The sequence below is a fragment of the Eleutherodactylus coqui genome, chromosome 5 (genome assembly GCF_035609145.1).
Source record: "Eleutherodactylus coqui strain aEleCoq1 chromosome 5, aEleCoq1.hap1, whole genome shotgun sequence".
In the NCBI taxonomy this organism is placed as follows: Eukaryota; Metazoa; Chordata; class Amphibia; order Anura; family Eleutherodactylidae; genus Eleutherodactylus; species Eleutherodactylus coqui.
Window position 1 is genome coordinate 237,921,625 of NC_089841.1, and position 26,719 is coordinate 237,948,343.

The following is a 26,719-nucleotide window of genomic DNA, read 5'->3' on the forward strand; positions in this document are numbered from 1 at the left end:
TTTGTGATGTTTTTCTAATATTTTTTTTTAATCAGATCCTTTTTATTGAAGTTTTAATTTGAATACAGTACCACACCATTTCTGTGCATTAACCCTTTCCAATCCACTGTTTGATGTCTGAAGACATTCTGATTGACGGCTGTACAGCTCCGATGTTGGAAGACGTCCGGCAGGGTATTCTTGCTGTATATTACTGGCTGCTCTGTTGTCGGGGGCCTCTCCAGCATGTTCCATACTGCAGTACTGGCTCTAGCCAACAGACCGCGCCATTGTATAATGGCAGAAAGAGAAAGCCCCCTAGAAAACCCTAATCCAATATTGGATTGCAAAGGGTTAATACGTATATATGTAGTGGCCTGAAGTGGTATGTTGATGTATAGGAATGACTGTTGTGAGTGCTTCCTGTGTGTGTATGCCCCTTTAACTGCGTGAGTGACATTGGTTGTAAGTCTTAGTAAGGGGGTGGAGCTTAGAAGGGAGAGGAAGGAGAAGAGTGGAGAGAATGTAGTCGGAGGAGGTGGACGTCCCAGTGTGAGGCTGAGGCGCAGAGTAACGGTTCTCCTGTGAAAACCCCACGGACGGACGGTCTATCAGATAACTGGGACTGAGGACGTCTGGAGTTCAGAGGGAAGAGTGTCTCCTAGTAAGCGTGTGAAACTGAAAATGCGAAAAAGGAATGAAATCTTGTAACAAAAATGTTATACTTGACAAGTGAACTACGCAAGTGATTTGTTGGAGTGTCAAAGCTGGAAAAGTGTGAGCAAAGTACAGCTGTGCACCTCCGGTTGTTTTCTTAAAAATTCAATATTGGACTGTAACCTCTTTATTTCACGCCGTGTGAATAGTGGCCTAGAAGAGGTACTGGCGTCACGTGACATTGAAGTTAGAAGTCAGGAGCATCATAAGCCTTGATGTTCCATTTGTGTTCACTGTGCCCATGACCGAGCTAGGCCATGTTGAAGCGGCTGTCAGGAGAGATCATAGAGCCACTAGTGACGACCATCATAGTTTCTCTGTGGTCTCCCCCATAACGGTGGGCCTCCAGTTTAGGCCACTGCATATACATAAGGCATATCATTACCCCACCCAAAGAATGCATTCAAATAGAACTATATTTAAACAGATCATACACTCCCCCATCCCCAAAAGCCTACCTAAATGAAAAAACAACAATTAAGGACTAACTCTTCTCCACCTTCTCACTTCTCCCCCTAGCCTACTCTAAATACCATAAACTTTACTACTGTACCCCTATGCAGCGAGCATTAAATCTAACTATACGACAGTCGTCTCCAAATTTACTCAAAAGACACTTTATTTGAGAAATCCCTCCGTCCAAAGAAACAACCTCTCTTACCTGCAAAAAAACTCCCACTGTTAGTGGAGGGCAGGCTGCATCCAATGGGCAGCAGTTAGCTTCCGTACCTGATATACAGTTCTCTGAATTCCCAAAAGAGTATGCCCATGAAGTCCATCCACAATACCCAAGATACAAGTTCTGGGATTAAGACCGATATTGGTAAAATATATTTTCTTGATTATCTCTAGTACCATATGCATTAAATCTGCATCATCCATGTTTTTCCCATTTTCCTTTTACCTTTATTGTGAAATAATAGGATACAACTGTCTATAGAAATAAGATATTACACCCTTAAGCTCCAGAACACCCAAGAAACGTCACCAAAGGGTGTTGGAGCGTAAGCACAGATACCGAACCCTGCATGTCCGAGTTAAACGAAGAGGAAAAAGTAGCTATGGGGATCATTAAAGAGCTCTCTAAATTGGTCAAAGCTATAAAAAAGACCCCTAGAATGTATCTGTTCCAAAAATATTACCCTTCTCTCCTCATCCGTCCAGAAATATGACCATTTATCCTCACTCATGCCCCCAGCTTCGAATAAAGCAGTTTAACCCATGCCAAAAATTTCTTACCGAAGCTCCTCTCATGAAGAACAGCTCATAAAAAATTCCACTGGATGCTGTCAAAAGCTTTGGCAGTGTTGAGTGAAAAAACAGCTCTGCCCCCATTGGCTCGAAGATCCAGCTGGAGATTCAGTTATGACCTTCTCTAGTTTGTAGGGGTTGATATGTTCAGCATAAAGCCGGAATGGTCCTCATGGATTAATCGAGTCCTAACCAAGAGTAATCTGTTCACAAGTAGCTTTGCCAGAAGCTTCACATCAGTGGTCAATAAAGATATTGGATGGGAATCGGGAAGAGACACATCCTTTCCCGGTTTGGGACTTAAGACAATTATAGTATCTCTCATTAATGATGGAAGTATACCTTTGTGCAGTGATTCATTAAAAACTGTTAGTGAATGTGGTAGCGAAACAGCGAATGTGGTAGAGGCATATCTTGATGATGTTTAAAAAATTTGTATGGGAGGCCATCAACCCTGTTTTTCTAATGTAATGAATCCTTTGAAAAGTAGCTCAGAGGAAGTGAAGCAGCCCCCCACCCCCACCCCACACATTGCAACCAAACAAATTCTAGCTATTTTTATATTGCAGTGAGTAAAGAAAAAACCCCATCCAGTTGTTTTTAACTTTTATTTTCTATGCTAGTTTTGTGTTTTTACATAATTTTGGTCTTTAGTTAAAGGAGATGTCCCGCGCCGAAACTGTTTTTTTTTTTTTTAACCCCCCCCCCCCCCGTTCGGCGCGAGACAACCCCGATGCAGGGGTTAAAAAAACCACCCGCACAGCGCTTACCTGAATCCCGGCGGTCCGGCGTCTTCATACTCACCTGCTGAAGATGGCCGCCGGGATCCTCTGTCTTCATGGACCGCAGGGCTTCTGTGCGGTCCATTGCCGATTCCAGCCTCCTGATTGGCTGGAATCGGCACGTGACGGGGCGGAGCTACACGGAGCTACACGGAGCCCCATAGAGAAGAGGAGAAGACCCGGACTGCGCAAGCGCGGCTAATTTGGCCATCGGAGGGCGAAAATTAGTCGGCACCATGGAGACGAGGACGCTAGCAACGGAGCAGGTAAGTATAAAACTTTTTATAACTTCTGTATGGCTCATAATTAATGCACAATGTATATTACAAAGTGCATTATTATGGCCATGCAGAAGTGTATAGACCCACTTGCTGCCGCGGGACATCTCCTTTAATGGTTTGGAATAAAAAGACATTCAAACACTGATTTCATGCACATATAAAACACAAAATGTGACGCTGGTTATTTTTGTGTTTCACTTTGTGCATTTAATTATCCTTTTCTCTCGCTCTCATGTATGAGGCTCACCTATCAAACCCATTAAATGAAAAATGAGAAGCATTAAAAGACACAAATCATAGTAATCACAGATGCGCACATCTAAGGCTTTATTCACACGAGCCTATATATGCTGCTATTAACCGTGTAAATACGCGGGCCATCTGAATGAATGCATTGAATCCAATGCATTCTTTCAGATGGCCGATGTATTTATGCGGGTAAATAGGTGCACATATATATATATATATATATATATATATATATATATATATATATATATACACTCGTGTGAATAAAGCCTCAGGCCTCGGTCAGACGACCGTTTTTTGCCGCGATTTGCGGATGTGCATGCGATCTGCGCATATATAGAACCATTGCTTCGCAATGGGATGGGTCACATGTCCGCTTTTTATGCGGATATGCGATAAATTATAGGACACGACGAATCGCAGATCGCGCCTATCTGCGTTCTGCGATTCCTTGTGTTCTATATATGCGCTCAATGGGGCCGGCGGCAGCAGCGCCAACCCCCTTGAGAACATATACTATAAAGATCATTCTCCTCTGCCACAGCTGTAAGAGCTGTGGCAGAGAAGAACGATGTTTGTCCATTGAATTCAATGGAGCCGGCAATACAGCCGGCTCCATTGAAAGCAATGGGCTGCCAGCGAGCGTGGCATGAATTTTCGGGAAGGGCTTAAAAATATAAGCCCTTCCCTGAAAACCATCCAAAAATGTGTAAAAAAAAAAAAAAAAAAAATATATTATATTATTTATATATATATATATATATATATATATATATATATATATATATATATATATATATATATATATATATATATATATATATATATATATATATATATATATATATATATATATATATATATACTCACCTTGTCCCTGCAGCCGGAGTTCAGCCACGGCCGGCAGTTCTCCTGAACTGCTCTGTGTAGTATTCAGCAGGCGGGGATGTAAAATCCCCGCCTGCTGAATGGGCTGCCTCTGATTGGTCACAGCCCTCACCAATCAGAGGCAGCTCTCACTCACCCATTCATGAATTCATGGGTGAGTGAGTGATGCCTCTGATTGGCTCAGCGCAAGGACCAATCAGGGCCAGCTCTCAGCTATTGAATGACAGCTGACTGGTGACCTCCTCTTCCCTAACAAAGAGGGCGGGAGTTAAGTAGTCAATGCCTGTTAACGGTGTTATCAGCCGAACTGTTGAAGTTATCGTTGTCTGTAACATCTGCAAAGTGTGAACTGTTCATTAATCTTTCGAGTACTGAGTAAACCGTGTGCCTCCAGTTTTACCAAAGCTCTTTGAGTCTGGACTCTTTATTTACTCACTACTTGATACTCTGAGGCACTGGCGTCACATGGAACTTTTACTATTGTGGTTTCTAGCCACCCTAAATATTAGCGCCCACCATATACAATTGGCACCATTTGTAGTGTAAATTTATGTGCTGCATTTAGCTCACGCTTCCTTTTCTATGAAGGAAGACCCCTGTGTGGGACTCACCAAAAATAAGTGTCCAAAAGTGTTTAAAACACATAGTAAAAGTGGCGCAAAGCATGTTTAAGATTTTTCTGGCAGAAAACTGTTGAATTGGACATTTTTAAATCTTTACATGTTTATAGGCCTCCATGTTTCCAAATGTAGTAAGGAAAATACTGGCAAAGGTTCCATTATATTCAAAATATCTTTATTTATTTGGAACTGCCCCGCATTCCATCTGGAATCTGAGTTCTCCAACTTTGGATCTTAGGAAGTCAGTATTTCCACCGTGGAATCTATACATCTAGAACAGAGCAAACATGTTAGTAAACCTGAAGGGCGTTTGCTGTCCCTACTGGTCATTTTGATGACACCTTCCCTATAATTGGCATTACATGCATGATGATTACCAACATTGCAAGCATTTTACTCCTCATGTACACGGCCATATTTGGGGTCCGTCATACCCTGAAATATATTTCATATCCAATATCTCAATGTTGAATTGAAGTGGAGACACCAAGGTTTTTTAGCTCTAGGCAACACAAGGAACACCGAACGGCAGCACATGAAGAGCCTACAGGTCTGTATTTCAGACCTGTAGGACTCATTCACACGGGCGTCAAAATTGCACAGAAGATAGCCACAAAAAAATCACGGCTAACTCGCACAAAAAACGCGTGAATAGACGATTTTTCCGCGCTGAAGTCCTGAGCTGTATTAGTGTTGACACAACGCTGATGAGCGACAGAAAAAATGTGCTGCTGTTTGGGAACGAAAGAGAGATCACAGCAGCAGCCTCAAAGTCCCTCTAAACGGCATGTTTTCACTTTTTAAATGTCCTGCTGTAAGCTCCTGTTAGTCCGCGATGGGGATGAAGGGAGTCCCTGGCAGTGATAAAGGAAATCCCTGCAGGGAATTAATTTATCCCTGCCGGGGCTTCCCTTCATATCTCTGGAGGTTCCCTTCATCGCAGGAATGAGGGGACTCCACGGGGCTTCACTTCATCTACCCAGGGAGTCCCCTCACCCCTGGATGAAGGGAAGCCCCGGGGAGATGAAGGGAAGCCCCAGGGGAACCCCATTAATCTCTCTCTCTAGTGAAGGGAAGCCCCACCACAGGGATCAAGGGGGTTCCGACAGGGCTTCCCTTCATTGCGGGGGAATCCCTTCATCTTAGCGGGGATGGAGGAGTTCCCCTGTAGGAGAGAAGAAAGGATTCCCCCACAGTGGGGATGGAGTGGTTCTCCTGCAGGGGAGAAGAAGGGATTCCCCTCCATCCCCATTGCGGGGAATCTCTTCATCTCCCTTGCATAGTCTCCCATATTTTTGCACAGCAGGCAATTTCAGTTGCTGAATTTCATTTGCTGATAGTTCTAATAGTCAGATGCACAAATTCCCTTGTGTGAATGGGCCCTTAGGGCTTCTTCAGACAAACGTGATGTCGTTTTGAAAATCACAACCGCAAAATGGGACAAAACAAAATCATTGATTTTAATGATTTCGGGATTCACTATCGTAGTATTAAGGGTGCCTACCCACTGGCATTGCCAATTTTCGTGCGTGAAAAATGCAGCGTTTTTCACGCGTTTTCCACACGTTTTCCGCGCCTTTTTCGTTAATTTCCATTGACAATCATGGGTGCATTAAGAGAAAAATAAGGAGGCATATGCAACTGACAGTTCCTATGTGAAAAATTGCAGCGAAACGAAAAAAAACAAACAAATGGACAAGAACACATTCTATGCTAATTGCTCTTCACAAAAAACGCAAAACGCAATTTAGCAGCGCAGGAAAAAAAATCGCCAGTGGGTAGGCACCCTTAACGTGCGAGAAAAGATAGGACTTACTCTATCTTTCTCGCACGTAGTTTTTCTACCGGATCTATGTTCCTGCTTTTTTTTTTCAAACTTGTGCGCAAAAATTTTAACTGGTTCATGCACTAATACGTCCCATAGAGGTGGGCATTAGGACTCATGCCCCCATCTGCTTAAGCCCTGCAAAGGTCTCACAATCAACGCTTTTTACAGGATTTACAGTAGTGTGTGAAATGCCGGGGTAAATGCTGTAAAACACCTCCATTGATTTCAATGGGGCTTCACAGACTAGCGTTCAAATGCGTTGTTTCTAACCCTGCTATTTTTGAATGCTGACTGCTCTATTTTTGTGCGTTTAAGCACTTTTTAACGCACTTCATCTGCCATTACAACGCTGTTGAAAGCTGTAAAATGCGTTTCTGCGCTATGAACGAGTCTCTTTTCCGCACATATCACAGTATTTTACTGTGCATGTTTTTTTGCGCACAGGAAACGCCCATGCTTCTATTTAAATGGCTTTTTAGCCTAATAAGCTGCAGATGTGTTCTTTTTTTTACAGAACTGCACAACGTATTGCGCACGTGTTTGCGCACCCCCATAGACGCCCATGGGGACCTTTGGTGCACAAAAGTAGAACATGTTGCGCTTTTGTGTTTGCATGCCCAAAAAAAGTGAATGAGCGATCAATGGGTTCTATTCTCTATGTATTGCGCACACAATAACGCCCGTGTGAAGCCGCCCTTACAGTGTAGGAGACCGCTATCTACAAGCCACTACAGCAGACCGTATCACTACTTTGGTTAAATGACTTAAAATTACACAAGTAGATCCGATTGTCCGTAAATGCAGTTATTGGCTGAGCGCTTCGTGAAACACGTTTGTTGTAACATACCAATCGGTTTTTCCTGAAGAAACAAAATGTTGGAACTCCAAGGATCTCGTACTTCTCTACAAATTCCTGTACATGAAAAGCCATAAAATACAGTAAAGTTACTGCCGCATGCATAAAACTGATATCTACAGAAGTCATGATTTCGCCGTTTTGCTACTTACGTCTGCTTTACGAACATCAACTTTGATAAACAATACGTCCGGCATCTCTTGGCTCATTGCCTGCAGAAAACATAAGTGCTCCGTTAGCCCTGTTAAGCATATTATCTACATCCTTAGGGCTCACATGGGCGTGAACATCACGCAGGAGCTGGGCGTGCAAAATAAATCGCGGCTAAGTCGCGAGAAAATCGTGTGAATGAACGATTTCCCACTATCAAGTCCCGAGCTTCATTAGCGGTATAATTACCCATTCACATAATTAGGAGCTGTGTATCACTGAAAAAAAGGGCTGCTGCTCCGGAAGAGAGAGATCGTTGGGGACTCCCTTTATCTCAGCAGGGATGGAGGGATTCCCCTGCAGGGGAGCTGGAGGGATACCCCTGTGCAGAAATTCGCACGGTTAACTTGACTATTTGAACTAATGGTTTCCTATGGAAATATTCAGATGAAAGGAATTTTAGCCGTGCAAAAAACTCACACCTGAAAAGAAAGGACATCAGTAAATGAAATTCACACAACTCAAATTCCCTGCTGCGTGAAAAGATAGGACCTGAACTGTCTGTGGTGCACGATGCGCAGGAGTTTCCATAGACTCCTATGGGAGCTGGAGACAAAGGGAGGCAGAGGGAACGCTGAAAACGCCTGCACTTTGAGACAAAGAATAACTAACTGCGTTACACAACTAATGAGAATTGTTAACTGTGAGCTATACACCCTCCTAACGTTTCAGAAGAATGTTTTAAATGTCCTGCTGTACGCTCCGGGGATGAGAGGACTCCTCAGGGGTTCCCTTCTTCTCCACGGGGCTGGAGGGATTTCCCTGCAGCAGGAAGAGAGCGAAATGAAAGGAGTCCCCAGAGAACCCCCTTCATCGCTAAGGACTCCCTTCATCTCTGCAGGGCTGGGAGGATTTCCCCACAGTGGGGAGAGAGCAAAATGAAGGGAGTCCCCAGGGAACCCCTTAATTGCTGGGGACTCCCTTCATCTCCGTGCGGCTAGATGGATTTTCCTGCAGCGGGGAGAGAATGATTTCCCTGCAAGGCAGCTGGAGGGATACCCTTTAGCAGGGAAAAAGGGATTTCCCTGCAGGGGAGATGGAAAATAGATTGATATAATTGCGGACTGGATGTTATTTCGATGTCTCCAGGGAGAAGCTGAGCGGCTAATTCACTTTATGGAGGGAAAAAAATAAACCAGCGTGGATTCACCTGTAAAATGAAATATTAGCCGTTTATTAACCCCCGCGCCCCCACTTACCTCCACGCAGGGCGTGGTTAGTCTGCATGGCCCACAGTTCCCAGAGCTGAAAGAAATAACCACCAGCTTATGTCCGGAGGTCCTCAACGCCTCCTGAAGCTCATCCTGTAGTAAAGAAGGAAGAAAGAACAAAGAGTAACATATGTGGACTATATATCATTAACCCTATAAGTATCTGGGGGGGACTTTGTATGACATCATGAGGATACCAGAATGCACCTCGCTTAGGGTATAAGCCCGTTAGCATTGATGTATGGTAACTTCAGGCCTTGCTGATGTCCTACCTGCTAGGGTCACGTTTGGTAGTATTTTTGTATTGGCATTTTGACTATTTAGTATAAGCAAAAAACATATGTATATATTTAACTAAAACTGAAGTTAACCCATTAAGGATCAAGCACCATAAATTTACGTGGGTTGGTCCTGGGCTTTAATCTCGTCTGACAGTAAAAATACAGTGTGGGATTTAGGCTCCTTTCACACAGGCAACAGCGATATCGCAGCAAAAAAAACCCCGCTGCTATATCGCAGCTGTGTTATGTACGATATCGCTGCCTTTTCTTGCAGCAGTATCGCAAACCGCACGAAAACCGTGATTTCTTTCAAGCCCACCTGAAAATCCCAGCAAAGGAGCGCTATGAAGTCACTTGACTTTGCATCGCTCTTTGGCTGGGATTTTCAGGGGGGCTTGAAAAAAATCACGGTTTTTGTGCGGTTTGATGCAACTTTTCCAGTAGAAGGAAGTCCTACTATTTGTCCCTAGAATAAGCCCTAGCTGCATTAAAAGAAAGCCAAAAAAACAATACATTATCTAACAGGCGCTGTCCGCTCCCCCGCACTTCTCCCCTGGCAGTTCCACGGCACTTGTCTGTAGTCTTTAGCGAGCACTTGCTGGGAGGGGGATCAAAAAATCCCGCCTCCAGGAAGCGCTGGCTCTGATTGGTTCTCAATTGCCACAGCTCAGCCAATAACTGCAGCGCTTGATGAACCAACTACAGCCATCGCATTGAACCTTGCGCTTCCCGGAGGCGGGATTTTTGAACGCCCTCACCAGAAAGTGCTGGCTGAAGTGCCGCAGAGGTTCAGAAGGAGAAGTGCGGCGGACCAGACAGCGCCTGTTAGGTGATGTATTTTTTGTTTTTTATGCATCTAGGGTTTATTTTAGGGACAAACAGTAGGACTTTCTACTACTGTAAAAGTTGCATTGCACCGCACGAAAATTGCAATTTCGTGTGATATGATACGACACAAAGGAAGGCTCCATTGGGAAAAATGGGCTACAAAACATTGGAAATCGCGGCTGTATAGAGAATGCTGTGATTATTTTTCTCACAATGTAGCAGTCTACAAAACATCGTTCATGTGAAGGAACCTATTGGAAGGAATCGGCTTCACATACATGCGATTTGTAGAGCTGTTGCACCATGAGAAGATCACACGATTTTGTTGCCCCTGTGAAAGTAGCCTAAAACTCCTCGCGGTCAGTGACAGCTAAGGATGTGGAGGAGCAGGCAGAAGCAGTTTTTAATCGCTTTTGCCTTCTCTCTTGCAGGCTGCATACCGCTCAATGAGCGTTATGTAGTGAATAGAGAAAGCAGAGGTGTCACTTTCACTATTTGACCCAGCAATCATGTGACCGCTGGGTGCCCCCTGACTACTGTCACAAAGGGGGATATTTTCCCCTGTAACTGGGGTTCCTATGGATGCTCCATTTACCACGGAAAAGTGTGAAATAAAAATAAAGAAAGAAAAAAAAAAAGAAAAAAAATATATATACGGTATATATAAAAAAAGGAAACGACCCACCGCCGACACCAACCAAAACCGTCGCCATATGCGCCCTGTAATCTGAGACTATACAAGTTATATATCAAAACATCCAAAACAAAATGAAGAACCCGTTCCTCTACTTTATTTTAGTGTAAATATACTAATTTTAAAAACAAATATCAATAAATGTAAAAAATCTTTTAGCTTTTTACCCTTAAAAATTTTTTTTAGCTTTTTACCTGTAATAAAACTAAAAAGCAGAAAATAAATTTAGTAAGAAAAGATATTTTAAAAAATAGTCCTATACGTCACAGAAAAAAATCATTGTGGTAGCTGAAGAAAAAAAAAATAGGGCCATAAAACCACCAGGTGGGTAAAATCCCTAAAAAGTGTCCGGTCCTTTAGGATCAAAAAACACCCTGGTCCTTAAGGGATTGAATAATAAACTTCTATCTGCCTTCAGTCATTATTTGGGGAACGTACATTGAACTTAATCATAAACATTTGAGATAAGCCCCGCCTACGAGCAACTACCATAATGTTCACTGTGTGAAGGGATGCAAGGGATATGAAGCTCTAACGTTGATATCCCTCTAGACAGTTTATCTTCCGTGCGAGCCTCGGCGTGAGCTGCGGCACATACAGCGTGCAACTTGTTTGCTAGTCATATTTTATATCTTCAAAGCTCAATTGTGCTCAATAAGTGTGAGGAAAGGAAGGGAGAAGAGCCTTCAGTTACCAAGTATACTAGAAACAAATTAGAAACAATCTTATAAAAAATATTAAAAACATTACAAAAAAAAAAATTAAGAACTTTCCCCTCTCCCATTTTGCAACCCTTCACATTTTAGGGCACATTCGCACCCGCGCCCAGACCTCTGCTCCATTGCTGCTGTTCCGCTGTCCTTGGAGCCGAACAATGCAAGTACTGGAATCACTGGATCCGACACATGCCAGAATCAAATGGCACCGGACGGACCATTGATTTTAATAGTGGCCTTCTGATGAAATAGCGCAGCATGCTAGCATTATTACATCGACTGCTGTAAGCGGGGGTCTCGGGCACAAGTGACATTCAGACGTCAGATGCCAGAAACAGGCGCCAGAGGCAGAACCAGGAGCAGGGCAGAAGGGGACACCGGACAAGGCAGCAGCCGGTACCGGCGCCTGGAGGCCACAAGGAGTCCGAGGGAGCACAGCTGGAGGATTGCCCGCTGAAGATCCAGCGGGCAGAAGCAGGGTAGCAGGTCCCGGAGCAGAGTGGCAGAAGGGCAGAGAGCATGGCCGCCGGGAGAGCAGGTGACATCAGCGAGCAGCAGCAAAGTAGCAGGTCCCGGAGCAGAGCAGCAGGAGGGCGGGTTGTACAAAGGCGGCAGCGTGTGAGCGGTTGCGCAAATGCGGCAGCGTGTGAGTGGTTGCGCAAAGGTGGCAGCGTGTGAGCGATTGTGCATAGGCGGCAGCGTGTGAGTGGTTGCGCATAGGCGGCAGCCTGTGAGCGGAGTGTGAACAAGTCTATCTTCACTACTTCCACAAGTAAATTCTAGATCCCCATTAGGATGAGCTCCATGCCTGGCAATGTCATCCAGTGTGCTACTTGTGCAATGCATACATTCCTTGATCAGCCGATCGAGGGTGCATACTGTTGTGCAAGATGTGTGCACTTCGCACATTTAGAAGCCCAAATCCTGGATCTAAATAAGCAACTGGCAACACTGAGAGCCATTGACATCATGGAAAGGAGTTTGGTGCTCACTGAGCAGACACTCGCTGGGGTAGATGCGGGGGCGGATAGTAGTACAGAAGAGCAGGGGCAGCAGGCAGCTAGCTGGGTGACAGATAGAAGGAGGTGTAGAGGGAAGAGAACCAGGAAGGCTAGTCCTGAACTGGCACAACCCAACAAGTCTGCGACGTTGGCAGATGAGGGGGATGCCATTACAGAGCCAGCACCACTGCAGCACGACATGCCCTCTGAACGCCAGGGGGGTGACTGCTTCAGTGAGACAGGGACGGGGAGCGTAGGGCAGGCTAGACAGGTCCTAGTGGTGGGGGACTCCATTATTAGGGGGACAGATAGGGCAATCTGCCATAAAGACCGGGATCATCGAACGGTGTGTTGTCCTCCTGGTGCTCGAGTTCGACACATCGCGGATCGGATTGACAGATTACAGGGGAAGGGGGGTGGGGTGGTGAGGATCCAGCGGTCATGGTGCACGTTGGCACCAATGAACAAATTAGAGGTCAATGGAGGGCCCTCAAAAATGATTTCAGGGACTTAGGGTCCAATCTCAGGGCGAGGACCTCCAGGGTAGTTTTCTCTGAAATACTACCTGCACCTAAAGCCAAACTAGAAAGGCAGCAGGATCTTAGGGAGGTAAACAAGTGGCTCTGGAGTTGGTGTAAGAAGGAGGGATTTGGGTTCCTGGAGAACTGGGCTGACTTTGCTGTCGGCTACAGGCTCTACCGTAGGGACGGGCCGCATCTTAATGGGGAGAGTGCAGCTGTGCTGGGTGAGAAGATGGCTAGAAGGCTGGAGGAGTGTTTAAACTAGGGACTGGGGGAGGGCAAAAAGAGAAATAGGGGGGTAGTCAGTGTAGCTAGCGATCTGGGTCTAAGCAATAGGAATGGGGGTCGAGCAGGGGGTGGGGTTAGTACAGTTAGAACTAACAGATCAGCCAATAGTACCATTAACAACAAAACGAATTTAATGAACAAAAAAAAACGTATAAATTGAATGACCACGAATGCAAGAAGTCTGATCAGTAAAGTGGGTAAGCTTGAAGCGAGAATGACTGATGAAAATTATGATATAGTCGGAATAACGGAAACATGGCTTGATAAAAAAGTGCGATTGGGCGTCGAATTTACAGGGCTACAATATCTTCAGAAGAGACCGCGGAAACCAGAAAGAGGGGAGGGGTATGTCTGTACATTAAATCGTACTTATTGCCAAGGCTACGGAAGTATATAGGTGTAGGGGATTAACAGGTGGAATCTCTGTGGGTAGAAATACAGGGAGAAAAAAATAACAAAATCCTGATAGGGGTCTTTTATAGACCACCAAAAGCAACAGAAGAAACTGAAAACTTACTACTAAGGCAGATAGAAGAGGTGTCAAACCGCAACGAAGTAATTATCATGGGAGACTTTAATTATCCGGACATAACATGGGAGAACGAAACCTGCAAATCTCACAAGGGTGATAAGTTCTTAAGAACAATTAAAGATAACTACCTTATCTAACTTGTGCAGGAGCCAACTAGAGCGAGGGCCACTCTGGACTTAGTACTAACTAACAAACCGGACCAAATAATGGGGCTACAGGTTGAGGAGCACTTGGGGAACAGTGACCACAATATAATCAACTTCTAGCTGTCATTCAATAAGAAGCCTTATCAGTGAGCGACAAACAAACTAAACTTTAAACTTTCATCACCAACACAGAAAATGGTTCTTTACTGTAAGAGCAATTAGACTGTAGAACTCTTTGCCTGAGGATGTGGTGATGGCAAAATCCATAGAGGAGTTTAAAAGGGGACTTGATGTCTTTCTAGAGCGGAAGGATATTACAGGATATAAGTCTTAGGTTAATTGTTAATCCGGGTATGCAGGCAGGTAGGAACTATTAGGGGTTGATCCAGGGAACAGTCTGCTTGCCATTAGGGAGTCGGGAAGGAATTTTTCCCCCAAAAGGGCTAATTGGCTCCTGCCCTTGGGGTTTTTTGCCTTCCTCTGGATCAATAACACAGGAGGATAAAAGGCTGGACTAGATGGACATTCTCTTCATTTAGCCTTACATACTATGTTACTATTTATCATATTGTCACAGTAGGTCAAGCAATGCTAATTGTCTGTTGCATCAATTTCTCATAGAAGAAAAGATGGAAAATCCCTGCAACAATACGTCCAGCCAGTGAAGGTGCGGTTTAGGCGGAGTACCGAGAGTTGTGCCAATGCAAACCTCTTCAGGGCAGATTAATGGAGTCTGAATTGTGGCTGTAAGCCAACCTTATGAAACTACATTGCTTACATCATGAGAAAGGAATCTGGGTATGACTTGGCGGCTATTGGAACTAAGTAAGAGTCTGCCCAACCAACTGGTGCTCTTGTTTCATCTTGTCCACAAATATCATAATGAGACGTATGACTGTAGTGCGAGCGCTATGGAAGGATTGCAGTGCCATTACAGATCACTAATGTGCTAAGGGGATGTTCACACAGGCTCATTCACTGCTTCATACAATATACTGCTATGTCCGCTCCTATCAGAGTCACTATGTGTGCATATGGCGCTGCATTCTGACGAGGCAACAATCACATGACCCCAATCATGGGAATATTCTGCTGCGCATTTAGTGTCCCCCAGCGTCTTATAGGTGGGTGGGATATCTCAGAAGCGTCCAGCAGGTAATAATGGCTACTGCAGTTACAGGAATATACAGATAAACAGTATTGTCTAGGGAGCCTGTCGCCACCCATGAGCGGCATAAACTGAGTTACGGTGCTCATAGGGCAGCTTCTGAGGAGTCTGGGGATGTAGTCTTTATACTCACCGGCTTTCTGCTCATGCGCGGTCACCTGTGGAAGTCACTACGAATAGACTAATCTGGGCAGGCTATGGGCACACACTCAAATAAAGAACAGTGGCGCCAACTTCCATGGGTGACAGCATGGGAAAGGGAAGCCCCTTGAGTATAAAAACGACATCCTCGGACTCCCTGGGACCTGTCGTATGAGCACCATAACTTAGTTCAGTATTGTGGAGGAATGAAGAGGGCATTATTACATTATGAAGATACAAAGGGGTCACTATTATCTTATAGGGAAACAAAGGGGGTACTATTACCTTATGGGACATAAAGAGGGTGCTAATACTTTATGGGGACACGAGAGGGACATTATTACCTTGTAGTGATAAAAGGTGGCACTATTATATTGTGAGAGGCACTATTACATTATGAGGCATAATGGTAGCACTATTAGCTTATGTGGGCACAGGTGAGCAGTATTACCTTATGGGGCACAAAAGGGGCGCTATTAGGTTATGGGGATACAAAGTGGGTGCCGTTATCATATGGAGCACAAAGAGAGCACTATTACATTATGAGGGCACAAGGGGACGAGTTGTAACCGTGGGGCACACAGAAGTTCAAAAGGGGCAATAAGTGGCAAATAGACATCAAAGAGGCACTTAAAAGAAGGGAACTAAAGGGGATTGAGTGGTAATTCATCGGAAGGGGGACACTGAACAGGAGGCTACAGGAGCAATGAATTTTAAATTAGATCAGAATTCTATGCCTTCTTTTCACTGCTTTCCTATTTATTGCCTTTTTAAGCCCTGTTCTCATCATAATGATCAACACTTAATGTGTATGCCAGGAATAGCTTCTAACTAGAGATGAGCGAGCACCCAAATGCTCGGGTCCGCGTTATTCGAGTCGAGCTTTTCGTAAAACCCGAGAGCTCTACTCGAGTAACGAACCCCATTGACTACAATGGGAGACTCAAGCATTTTTGTATGTGGGACGCCAGGTGCCGAGCCTTTTTTTTTCTTTCTTTCTTGGTTTGTGTGTTTCTCTCTCTCTCTCTCTCCTGCCTGCCAGCCAAATAATTTGCTGTTGACGTGCACGCTGTGTCGCGGTGGGGAGGGGCCAAAACAGGTACGTCACAGCGGGGAGGAGCCAAAAGCTGGGGCGGGGTCTATTACGATTTGATGCTCGTTCGAGTAACGAGCACTATCGAGTACGCTAATACTTGAACGAGCATCAAGCTCGCCAGAGTATGTTCGCTCAACTCTACTTCTAACATATATGCTAAGCATATCCACAAGCAGAATATTGGCAGACAGCTCATCAGTGCAATATATATATATATAGGTGTACAATTATTATTTTTTTTTGACTGAGGGAGGCGCCAAAATGTACTTACACAGGTTGCCATCTAACCTAAAGTTGGCCCTCACTAGAAGTAGCAAGAGTACAATGAGTATAGGACTCTCAGTGAGCTGTAGTAAAACAGAAAGAAGATGCCTAAAATAGCCATAGCTCCACCCTATTTACTTCGGCCGTGGTCAGACAAGTGTGTTTTTTTGCGCACCTGTGCATGCGAAAAAAATTCTTTCTTTTAGAACCATTAGTTTTCCTTTGAAGTGTTCACATATCCGTTTTTTAGAGGTGCAAAATACTTGCACCTGCAAAAGATAGGACATGCGAGTGCCAATGCACCTGTTCACGTGCATTTTGCAAATCCATAGAGCGCACGTTTTTGCGCCTATAAGCAAAAAAACACGCTCGTCTGACCATGGCCTTAGGGCCTTGGATTCCAATGCATGAGATCACACAGGCGTATTCCCGCAGCGTAAAAGGGCCCAACGGGCCAATATAGCGCCGGGCGCTTTTACGCTGGGCAGGAAAGATAGTCCTGGAACTATCTTTCTGGGCCGGAATACAGCGGCGGCTGCATAGACTCCTATGGGAGCGAATGAGAGCGGCCAGAGAAGGGAGGTGAGAGGGAGTGTAGCAATGTGACTGCTAAACTTCCTCCCTCTTATCTCCTCCTCTTTCCTCCCCTGGGGCTGTTTGCAATGAGAGGGGGCGGGGCGGGGGCCCATTGCTGGCTGCGGACAATGGGAGGGGAGGAGAAAGCTCTGCTCCATCCCGGCCCCTCCCATTGCAAACAGAAAGAGGGGGAGAAGAGGGGCAGAGAGTCGGCATGGGGAGGGAAAGGGAAGGATAGTTTAGCAGCGCTGTCTCCCCCCGCCCAACGGCATTTGGGCCTTGACGTACATGCGCCAGCCTGTGCTGTCTGACAGGGTACACACATGTTATATTTGTGCGCCCGTTCACGCGTTTTTATGGTGCACGTAAAAACGCCTACGGCCATGTGAAAGAGCCCTTAGGCTGTCATTTCACACAGTGGTCTTAGTAAGCACTGTGCTTGGCAACAATAGTACTAAAAGGTGCAAAAAATGAATATAATGTAAATGTAATATAATATAAAATGAGTATAAAGTGCAAATGTTACCGTAAAAACAGAACCCAAAAACTATGGCGCAATTGAGGTTATTTTCCACTTCACGCCACTTTAAACATTTCTCAGCACATTATATGGTACTATAAAAAACACCACTTGTCTAGCAAAAACAAGAATCCGTACGGCTCTTACAGCTCTAGAAAGGCAGGGAGCAAAGGATGAAGACCTTAAAAATGGTTGGTACTTGAATGGGCCGTCCGAGTTTTTTTTAATTTGTGCTCCTCATGGCCAAACATAAGGAAAGGTCCTTTACTGTCATACATGCTGAAGCCGGACAGAAGCCACTCTAGTCAGTGGGAACATCTGGCTCCATTGGTGTCTGGTGTTCGCTGGATCCAGTACTTCCAGAACCGTCGCTGTTCTGCTTCAAAGTGAAGCCAAAGAAAAGAAATATCACAGAAATGTGAAAGCGGCCTTAGATAACTATTACCGATCGGTCATATTGAAGCACAGTATCTGTTTAATAGCTGGAATATTAAACCCGTTTTAATAGTAATTAACTTTTATTTGCTAATAACTTGCTAAAACCTGTTGAAACCAGCATCTCACTTTCCGTAGCGGATTTGCATGAGCATGCAGCTTAGAAATAATGCAATACCCTACACCGCAGTCCCTATTTGCATAACCATGGCCTTCATTTTCATGTCTGCACCCACAAATGTTGTGCAAACTTTAGAGCTCCGCTGCTTCCCAGCATTTCAGTTATTATAGGCCCGACGGGTTTTTTAGGGTTACATCACTGCTTCCTGGATGCGTTAAGCCAACCACTCCTGAGATGCATCAACATTCTTCCTTGTTCTTATATTACGCAACAGTGGTAAAACATAAAACCTCTATAAATCTGGTGTTGTCATAATCGTAATGACTTGCAAAATAAGGGCTTATTCACACGTCCGTATATTGGCCAGGTTTTCACGCTTGGACGAAATACGGTGTCCCTTTCTGCAGGGGGAGGAGGCAGGCCGGGCCGGGAGCAGTGCACTGAGCTCCTGCCCCCTCCCATTGCAAATAGTGGCGAAGGGCGGAGAGGGGGCAGCGTAAAAGCGCCCGGCGCTATATTGGCCCATTGGGCCCTTTTACGCTGCGGGAATATGCCTGTGTGATCTCATGCATTGGAATCCAAGGCCCTAAGGCCATGGTCAGACGAGCGTGTTTTTTTGCTTATATGCGCAAAAACGTGCGCTCTATGGATTTGCAAAATGCACGTGAACAGGTGCATTGGCACTCGCATGTCCTATCTTTTTCAGATGCAAGTATTTTGCACCTCTAAAAAACGGATATGTGAACACTTCAAAGGAAAACTAATGGTTCTAAAAGAAACTTAGCTCCACCCCCATCCTATCCCTCCTACTATAAACAGTGGTGAGGAGCGAAGAGGAGGTGGAGAGGGGGCGGGAGCTCAGTGCACTGCTCCAGGCCCCGCCAGCCTCCTCCCCCTGCAAAAAGGGACACTGTACATCGTCCGGGTGTGAAAACCCGGCCGATATACGGTCGTGTGGATAAGCCCTATAGATAACATAAAATTTATGCCACATGGTGAACGCCATAAATATAAATAACAAAAAACTATGGTGAAAAAGCTTAAATTTACAGTGCTTGGTCCTTAATGGGTTACGGCGACTGAGTTCTGGGTCAAATACATTTATATTCTTCAAAATCTACAACAAAACAGGAACGTTTTCGGGAGGGTTTTTTCCAATTTTAATGTGACTGTTTGGAAGTTTAAACACAAATATCACCCTCATCCATGAAGCTCTCCATAGTGCTGCACTCTGTCTACCATCCCACCCATGTTTTCTGGTGAGCTAAGGCAAACATCCTTGTAGCCAAGACTTTCCTCGTGCTGCACCAGTTCTCTGTAATGCACTACCCCAGACAATGAGGTTAATTCTCAATATCCACACTTTTAAGTGAGGAATTCTGTATTGACAAAAACTAGAACATGACCGGAGGGGACTATAGTGAGTGCAGTCCCTGCGGGCAGTAAAGGACACGCAGACACACTTGTGGTGAGTGAGGCCAGACTTTTTACCAATATCCATTTTCCACTCAGAACCCCTCTCATGATACCGTATTGCATGTGTTCTAGTTCCCAAAATTGTAATCCCTGAGTGCGGCTTCAGAGGAGCGTTAGCGTAAACACGCCCGTCTGAAAGAGCTCTTAGGGCAACAATTGTGTTTTGTCTTTAAAAAAAATCTAAATAAGTATTTAAAATGGTGACTTTGAGTCGGGTATAAAAGCCAACCGGTGGCAATGGCTTAGCACACCCTGGGAGAATCTGCCAATAGGCAATACTCGAGTCAGGGTAGTGGACTATGTACTCATTTCTTATGCCCTTTGATTCTTTTGAGTAGAAATACTGTACTGTAAGAGGAAACGTCCAGTTGATTTGGCCTCATGTCAGACTGCATGGCAGTAATCTGCAGTGTTTGCCCAGCAACAGGCCGGTGTTCCGTGCCCAGATTCAGGATGGCATGCGATGACAAACAGAGGCAGGGGTGACACAAGTTTCTTTCAAAATAAACTTTTACTTAACAAACTGGTTGTTATGCGTCACTCCATGGGAGGGTACCAGTAATTAACGTTACATATAATTAACTGTAATTCCCACCCGTAACATATATTCCCATCTCAGTATTCCACAGCATGCAGGTTAAATGCACCATAGGTGCTAGGTTACATCTCTTCTCCTCCCTTGGGGTGACGAGGCACTTTGATACCATTATTACTGTCCACCCTACTTGTATTGCCCCATAACCTTCATTGTACTCCATATTACCGAAGGTACAGAGCATGGCGACATCGCAGCTTGATGCACCACAAGTGCCACAGTACATCACTAAATGTAGGAGGTCCACATCACTGCAGCCGCATCAAGCACCATAGGTGTGAGCATCATCTCACGTCCACGTTTATCTCCCATTACAGCATTACTGTCTGTCGTCTGCGCTTAGCGCTGTTAACCCCATTGTTTCCGGGCCCCCATCACATTCATCTTACACGTCATCTTACATCGGGCCCCCATCATTGCATCATTTTACACATCGCTGCCCACTAATTACTCGTGACGCTACTACTCTGGCGAACTCTTGTAACGTAATCAGAGTACACTTTATGTACACATCGACGGACATACGATAACGCAGGACTGGACTGAAGCTGTGACGTCGCTCCTGGCTACTTATACTGTACACTGTGGCACCAATATCTCTTCCATGCTTCAGGGAGGGGGCGGGATCTTAGCCATCACTATTTCCCTACAGTGGGGCAGGATCTTCATAGCGGGGAGGCGCTGCCTCACTTTGAGATGGAGCCTCCTCTTAACAGAAGCTTATATGAGGCCATAACAAAACTGTGGTGTCCAGCGCTCCAACATGGCATCTGTGTGCACCTGAGTTGTCCCATGTCCCCTTCCCTGGCAATGGTTATGGCGGGGGTCTGCTATGTAGCACCACAGCACTGTCCAGACTGGCATGGGCAAGGAATGGTATCCTCTTTCTTGGAACCGGTCTGTAGGGAACGGGGCCTCACACGGCTATTCACAGAACAGTATATCCGCTCACCTGTAGGAGGGGGAGGCACCCTTCATATATCCCTAGCAGTGAAGAGGAACACATGTTAAGGTTGCTCAAGGGGTCTAGGGCATGGCTTTCAGTGCCTGTCAAATTTCAGAGAGTCAGAGTTTAGTCTTTTTCTTCTGGCTATTAATCCTTAGGGGTGCAACTAAGTACTACTGCATGATTGCTAAATATTAAAAAATTGGACATTTTCGTACTTAGCGCTGCACCCCATGTTGGGTTTTGGTTTATTCATCTTTTAGGGTTTTATACTTTTAATACTTTTGGTGCATCTGGTGGCGTGCGCCATACTAAGACCTATGCCAGCTGCAAGCTGACATAGGTTTCAGCTATAATTTACCTGTGGCCATTCCCCTTACAGCTGGGTTCCGACAACTTTTTAATTAAGTGCAGCTGTAAAACAAAAAAAAAAAAGAATCCCAATTTTGGCACCTAATGAATTTTGTATTCCATCTGGGGTGCAAAAAAAATAATACATATGCCCCTTTATATCCACACATGCTGCCTTACATTACTTTACGCTTGGCTAGGGGTATGTCACTTCCGTTCAGTTTGAAGAAAAAAATAAGGGCAAGTACCCACTACCGTTTTTTATTTTGTTGCGAATTCACAGCGTTTTTTTCTTCCAAGTGTCTATGGGACTTGCTAATGTTAAAATGGCAGCACACAAAAATCACAATTTACAGCTAAATTGTGATTTTTGTGTGCTGCGATTTTAACATTAGCAAGTCGGTGGTGGGTAGTCACCCTTAGATTTATGACTCACTGTGATAAACTTGCACTTTTTAATATTGTCTAGACTAAAGCTCATTTTACGTGCGATGAGATCTGCGTAATTCTTGTTTGCCTGAGTGAACAAGCTGGTGATCACCAACTCATCCGCGCTCGGGCAGCCTGTTTAGACTGCGCGATTCTCAGCGAGTGTGAATGAATTCTCACTGAGAATCGTGCAGTTCTCATTCATTAATCGTTCAGTGGTTGACATTTCTATGTGGAACGATCAGTGTTCAAACTGCGCAATAAATGCAAATTTTTAAGCCGGCTGAATCTGAAAGGCAAACGAGAACCCCCAGGATTTTCGTTCATCGTTTAGTAGTCGGCTGCGTTTAAACTGAACGATGATCATTCAGTTTTGCTCGTTTGAATGATTTTCCGAATGATACTTTTTCCATGTAATCGCAGCATACGTTTCACTGACTGTATTTGTAAATATGCCTCTAACTCTTTACATAAACAGACTGGAAAAAGGCTCCGATAGCTGAGATGAAACGCTGCTGGTGATTAGAAGTATCTCTATCCACTGATTATGGAGCGCTGACAGTTGGATACCTCGCCATTTCCAAGGAACGAGCACCCTTGACTTTGCCTAACATTTTTCTGCGATAGATATTTGAATGACGGAACATGGCAGCATCTCCAAGCAACTTATATCTGCTGGTTTGAACTATTTTCAATGTGCAAGAAATCCGTTTCCATTAATTAGACATCATGATAGATTGTACAATAAATATGTCATGATAACATATACTATAGATGCAGGGAAATAAGAAGTAGACTTACGTCGTCATTGATCTCTACCAAAGGCATGACTGCTTATCTCTTCTTATGGCTCCTTGTCTGCTCCTTCCTCTTCAGATGGAGATGTTGTAGCATGCACTGGATGCTTCTTCCTGGTATTTGTCAGTTCCCCGCTGACCCTCAGGGAAGCAGCCCAGCCCATTATTACGACGCGCAATAAGATCAGTACTGTGCTCATCAATATTTGGGAGTGGCACAGATGAGTGTGGGTGTTAAGATCCTTGGGTATATGTAGTTGCTGCTTATGTGTTCATGTGTAGTCAGTAGAAACAACATCACCTAATCCAGGGTACACTGCTTGAAAATTCAGGAGCAGATTTCGGTTGCATATCATCACTTTGGTTGGCTTTGAACCCTTGGTACTCACTGGGGGGTCTAAAAGACCCCAAGTTATCATTTTTGTTTAATGGAACTGCCTGAGGGCTTGTTTTTGCAGGAAGAGTTATATTTTTTAATAATACTATGTAATGTACCATATAATGTATTGAAATACTTTTAAAAAATTCTAAGTGGAGTGAAATGGGAAAAAAGCACAATTTCGTCAATTTCGCCAACTTTGGCATTCATAACTTTTTTATTTTTTTGTTAACATAGTTGTGCGAAGACTCATTTTTTGCGGGACGTCTTGTAGTTTCTCTTGGTACCATTTTAATCGCTTTTTATTACATTTCTTCTTGGAGACGGGGGTACCAAAAACGCTCAATTCTGGCGTTTTTTTTTTTTTCCGACGACATTCACCGTGCGGGGTAAATAATACATTACTTTGATGGATTGGACTTTTATGGACACAGCGATACCAAATATGTTTCTTTTTTTATTTAGATTTGTTTATTATATATTCCCGTACAGGACAAGAACTTGCGATGCTTTGATCGCTCCTGCAGTATGATGTAATATCACAGTATTATATGATATCGCAAACAGGCAATCCATCAAGCCACGGTACAGGAATGGATTGGAAGGCAATCTGCCATGGCAGCACTGCGGGCTTTCATAAGGCCCGGGCTGCCATGGCGACTGCACCTCACCCTGCAATCTCATTGCTGGGGGCATTTGGGGCCACTAAACACTGATTGGGGCATTAAAATACAGCTTTCAGAATGTGACAGCCCTTCAGATATTTGTAGACAGCTATTAAGTCTCCTCTCAGCCTTCTTTTTTGCAAGCTATAAATTCTGAGATCTGTTCTTTATAGATCATGATTTGCAGACTGCTCACCACCTTGGTAGCTTTTCTCTGCACTTCCTCCAGTTTGACTATGTCTTTCTTAAATTGGGGTGTCCAGAATTGGACACAGTATTCCAGATGAGGTCTGACTAAGAGTAGTGGGGGATAATGACCTCACGTGATCTAGACTCTATGCTTCTCTTAATACATTCCAGAATTGTGTTTACCTTTTTGCTGCTGCATCACATTGTTGACTCATATTCAGTCTGTGATCTATTAGTATACCCAAGTCTTTTTCACACTGCTTAGCCCAATTCCTGCCATTCTGTGCTTTTTTTATCCATTTTTCTTGTCTATATGTAGGACTTTGCATTTCTCCCTGTTAAATACCATTCTGTTAGTCACCGCCCACTGTTCAAGCTTTTCTAGATCTTTTTAAATACTCTCTCTTTCCTAGTGTTAGCTATCCCTCCTAGCTTTGTGTTGTCAGCATATTTGATCAGTTTTCCCTCAATTCCCTTCTCCAGATCATTTATAAAAATGTTGAACAACACTGGGGCCAGGACAGAGCCTTGTGGTACCCCACTTAATACATTCTTCCAATTGGATGTGCAGCCATTTATGACTACTCTTTGAGTACGATCACTCAGCCAGTTGTGAATCCACCTAACAGTTGCCTTGTCAATCCTATATTTGGTCACTTTTTCAATAATTATGGTATGAGATACTTTGTCAAATGCTTTACTAAAGTCAAGATATACTATATCCACCACATTCTCCTGATCAACCCAGTCGGTGATTCTGTCAAAGAAGGAAATTAGATTAGTCTGGCATAACTTGTTTGTTACAAACCTATGCTGGCTCTAGTTAATTACTTCATTCTCATCCAAATATTTGCATACATGCTGTTTAATAATTTGTACAACGATCTTTCCTGGTATAGAAGTCAGGCTCACAGGCCTGTAGTTTCCTGAATCTACCTTCTTCCCTTTTCTTGAAGATTGGGACAACATTTGCTTTTCCAATCACTTTTCCAATCTTCAAGGACTTCTTCTGTTCTCTAGGAATTTTCAAAGATTATGGCGAGTGGTTTAGCAATTACCTATGCTGCTTCCTTTAGTATCATAAGATAATCCATCTGGACCTGAAGACTTGAATTCAGTTAGCTAAGTGTTCCCTCACCATCGCTCTGCTTATAGATAGCCTGCATTCTTTTATCCTCCTAATAGCAAAGGGATTGGCTGCAGCGGTCACATGATGTCCACTGACATCAACAGCAGCTACAAATACTGGGGACACGGCGGAAGTACACCACCGGATCGTGGTGGCAGGAAACAGATATTTTTTATTCTAGCTTTTCTGCTGCAGAATTTAATCTTGTGGCTTTGAAGTAAGGATGTGCGAATCAGAACAGATGCAGAATTCAAGTCAAATAGGGACAACATTGCGACGCAGAAATATTTGCGCGGACCAATGCCGTTCTGTGTGAAAGGTCCCTGGGAGGGGGTTCAGTGATTGTTTAGGGGAAGCATTCCCCCTTATAAGAAGTACATCAGTGAGATGTGGAGGTGCAGTATGGATCCATAGACTGCCATGGATGCCACATTATGGCTTCCGAAGACTCGGAGTTTATATAGAGTCTTAATATACTGAGTTTATGGAGCCTTAGGATGGGTGGAAACAACGCTCAATCACCTTTATATCATACACCTTAAGAGCAGGTTCTGGCCGCCGTATGGGCAGCTCCGCTCACTGCTGCAGAGCTTAGATGCGCATGAACGGTTTTTTTTTTCTCAGTTCTCAGGCTTTTCAAACTCTGCACCATAGGGTAGGAGTTGGAAAAAAATTGCAACCGTCTCACCGAAGGGAACCACTGATTATTAAAATATAACTTTTATTCAAATTAAATAAAAACGTGCGTGATCAAACTCGTGGATTGTGTGCCTCTTCTTTACTAGGATAACACCGATATATTGATATTTTGTCGTAATGTTTTGTTTTTATGTTTATGTCCTCATATTTATTGCTGACTGTAAATTAGAACATAAAGATCCCGCACAGCAAACTTTACTGTGTGGGAAAGAAAGATTCCTTTATTCTTTCTTATTTATTGTTCTGTTTCGCAAATATACGGCTCCGTTCAGCTTATTAGATTTATTTAGTGAGCAAGCCTCAATGGACAGCCAGTTTTCAGTTGTCAATTGTAATATATATTTGCCCCACCTGTAGTTTCGTCAAGTCCCAAGGACTGTGACGTTGTATTGACCAGTCACCTATGTCCTATTAACACACTGATGTCAAATTTCTTACAGTCAGTCTCTTGTATTTAATGGGACATTCACAAAACCATATATATCAGTGTCCAGCGCTGTAATATCAACTAATGGTGCTGCATTAAACGGCTGTATATATATATATGTCTTGCATTCATTCATCATTCAGCCATACTGTTTACTTGTGATGGTGTTCTATAGTAATTAGATGGGGACAAAGAGAGCTTTGATGGGTGATAAAATCTAAATCCATCAGATTAATATTCAGTCCCTAGAACTTTAGATGTTGAATATGACTGCTAGAAAAAGGGGGTTAAGGAGAGTCTTGATGGGTGATAAGATTTAAGTCCATCAGACTAACACTTAGTCCCCATAACTTGATATGCTGAATACAAATATGCAAATAAAGGGCTGATAGTTTCCACATTTTCAACTATATGTGGATCCATGACAGCCTCCTATA

General features: G+C 44.0%; 1 protein-coding gene across 1 annotated transcript; it reads right to left on the reverse strand.

Moving 5' to 3' along the window:
• Positions 1–4,925: 4,925 nt before the first annotated feature.
• Positions 4,926–22,950, reverse strand: LOC136628455 (thioredoxin-like). The gene is made up of 5 exons (XM_066604377.1): positions 22,799–22,950; positions 8,861–8,965; positions 7,604–7,663; positions 7,443–7,508; positions 4,926–5,038 (listed from the first exon to the last, which is right to left on the reverse strand). The coding sequence occupies exons 1-5, from the start codon at positions 22,823–22,825 to the stop codon at positions 4,943–4,945; spliced, it is 354 nt and encodes a 117-aa protein (XP_066460474.1). The 5' UTR covers positions 22,826–22,950; the 3' UTR covers positions 4,926–4,942.
• Between the last annotated feature and the right edge of the window lie 3,769 nt (positions 22,951–26,719).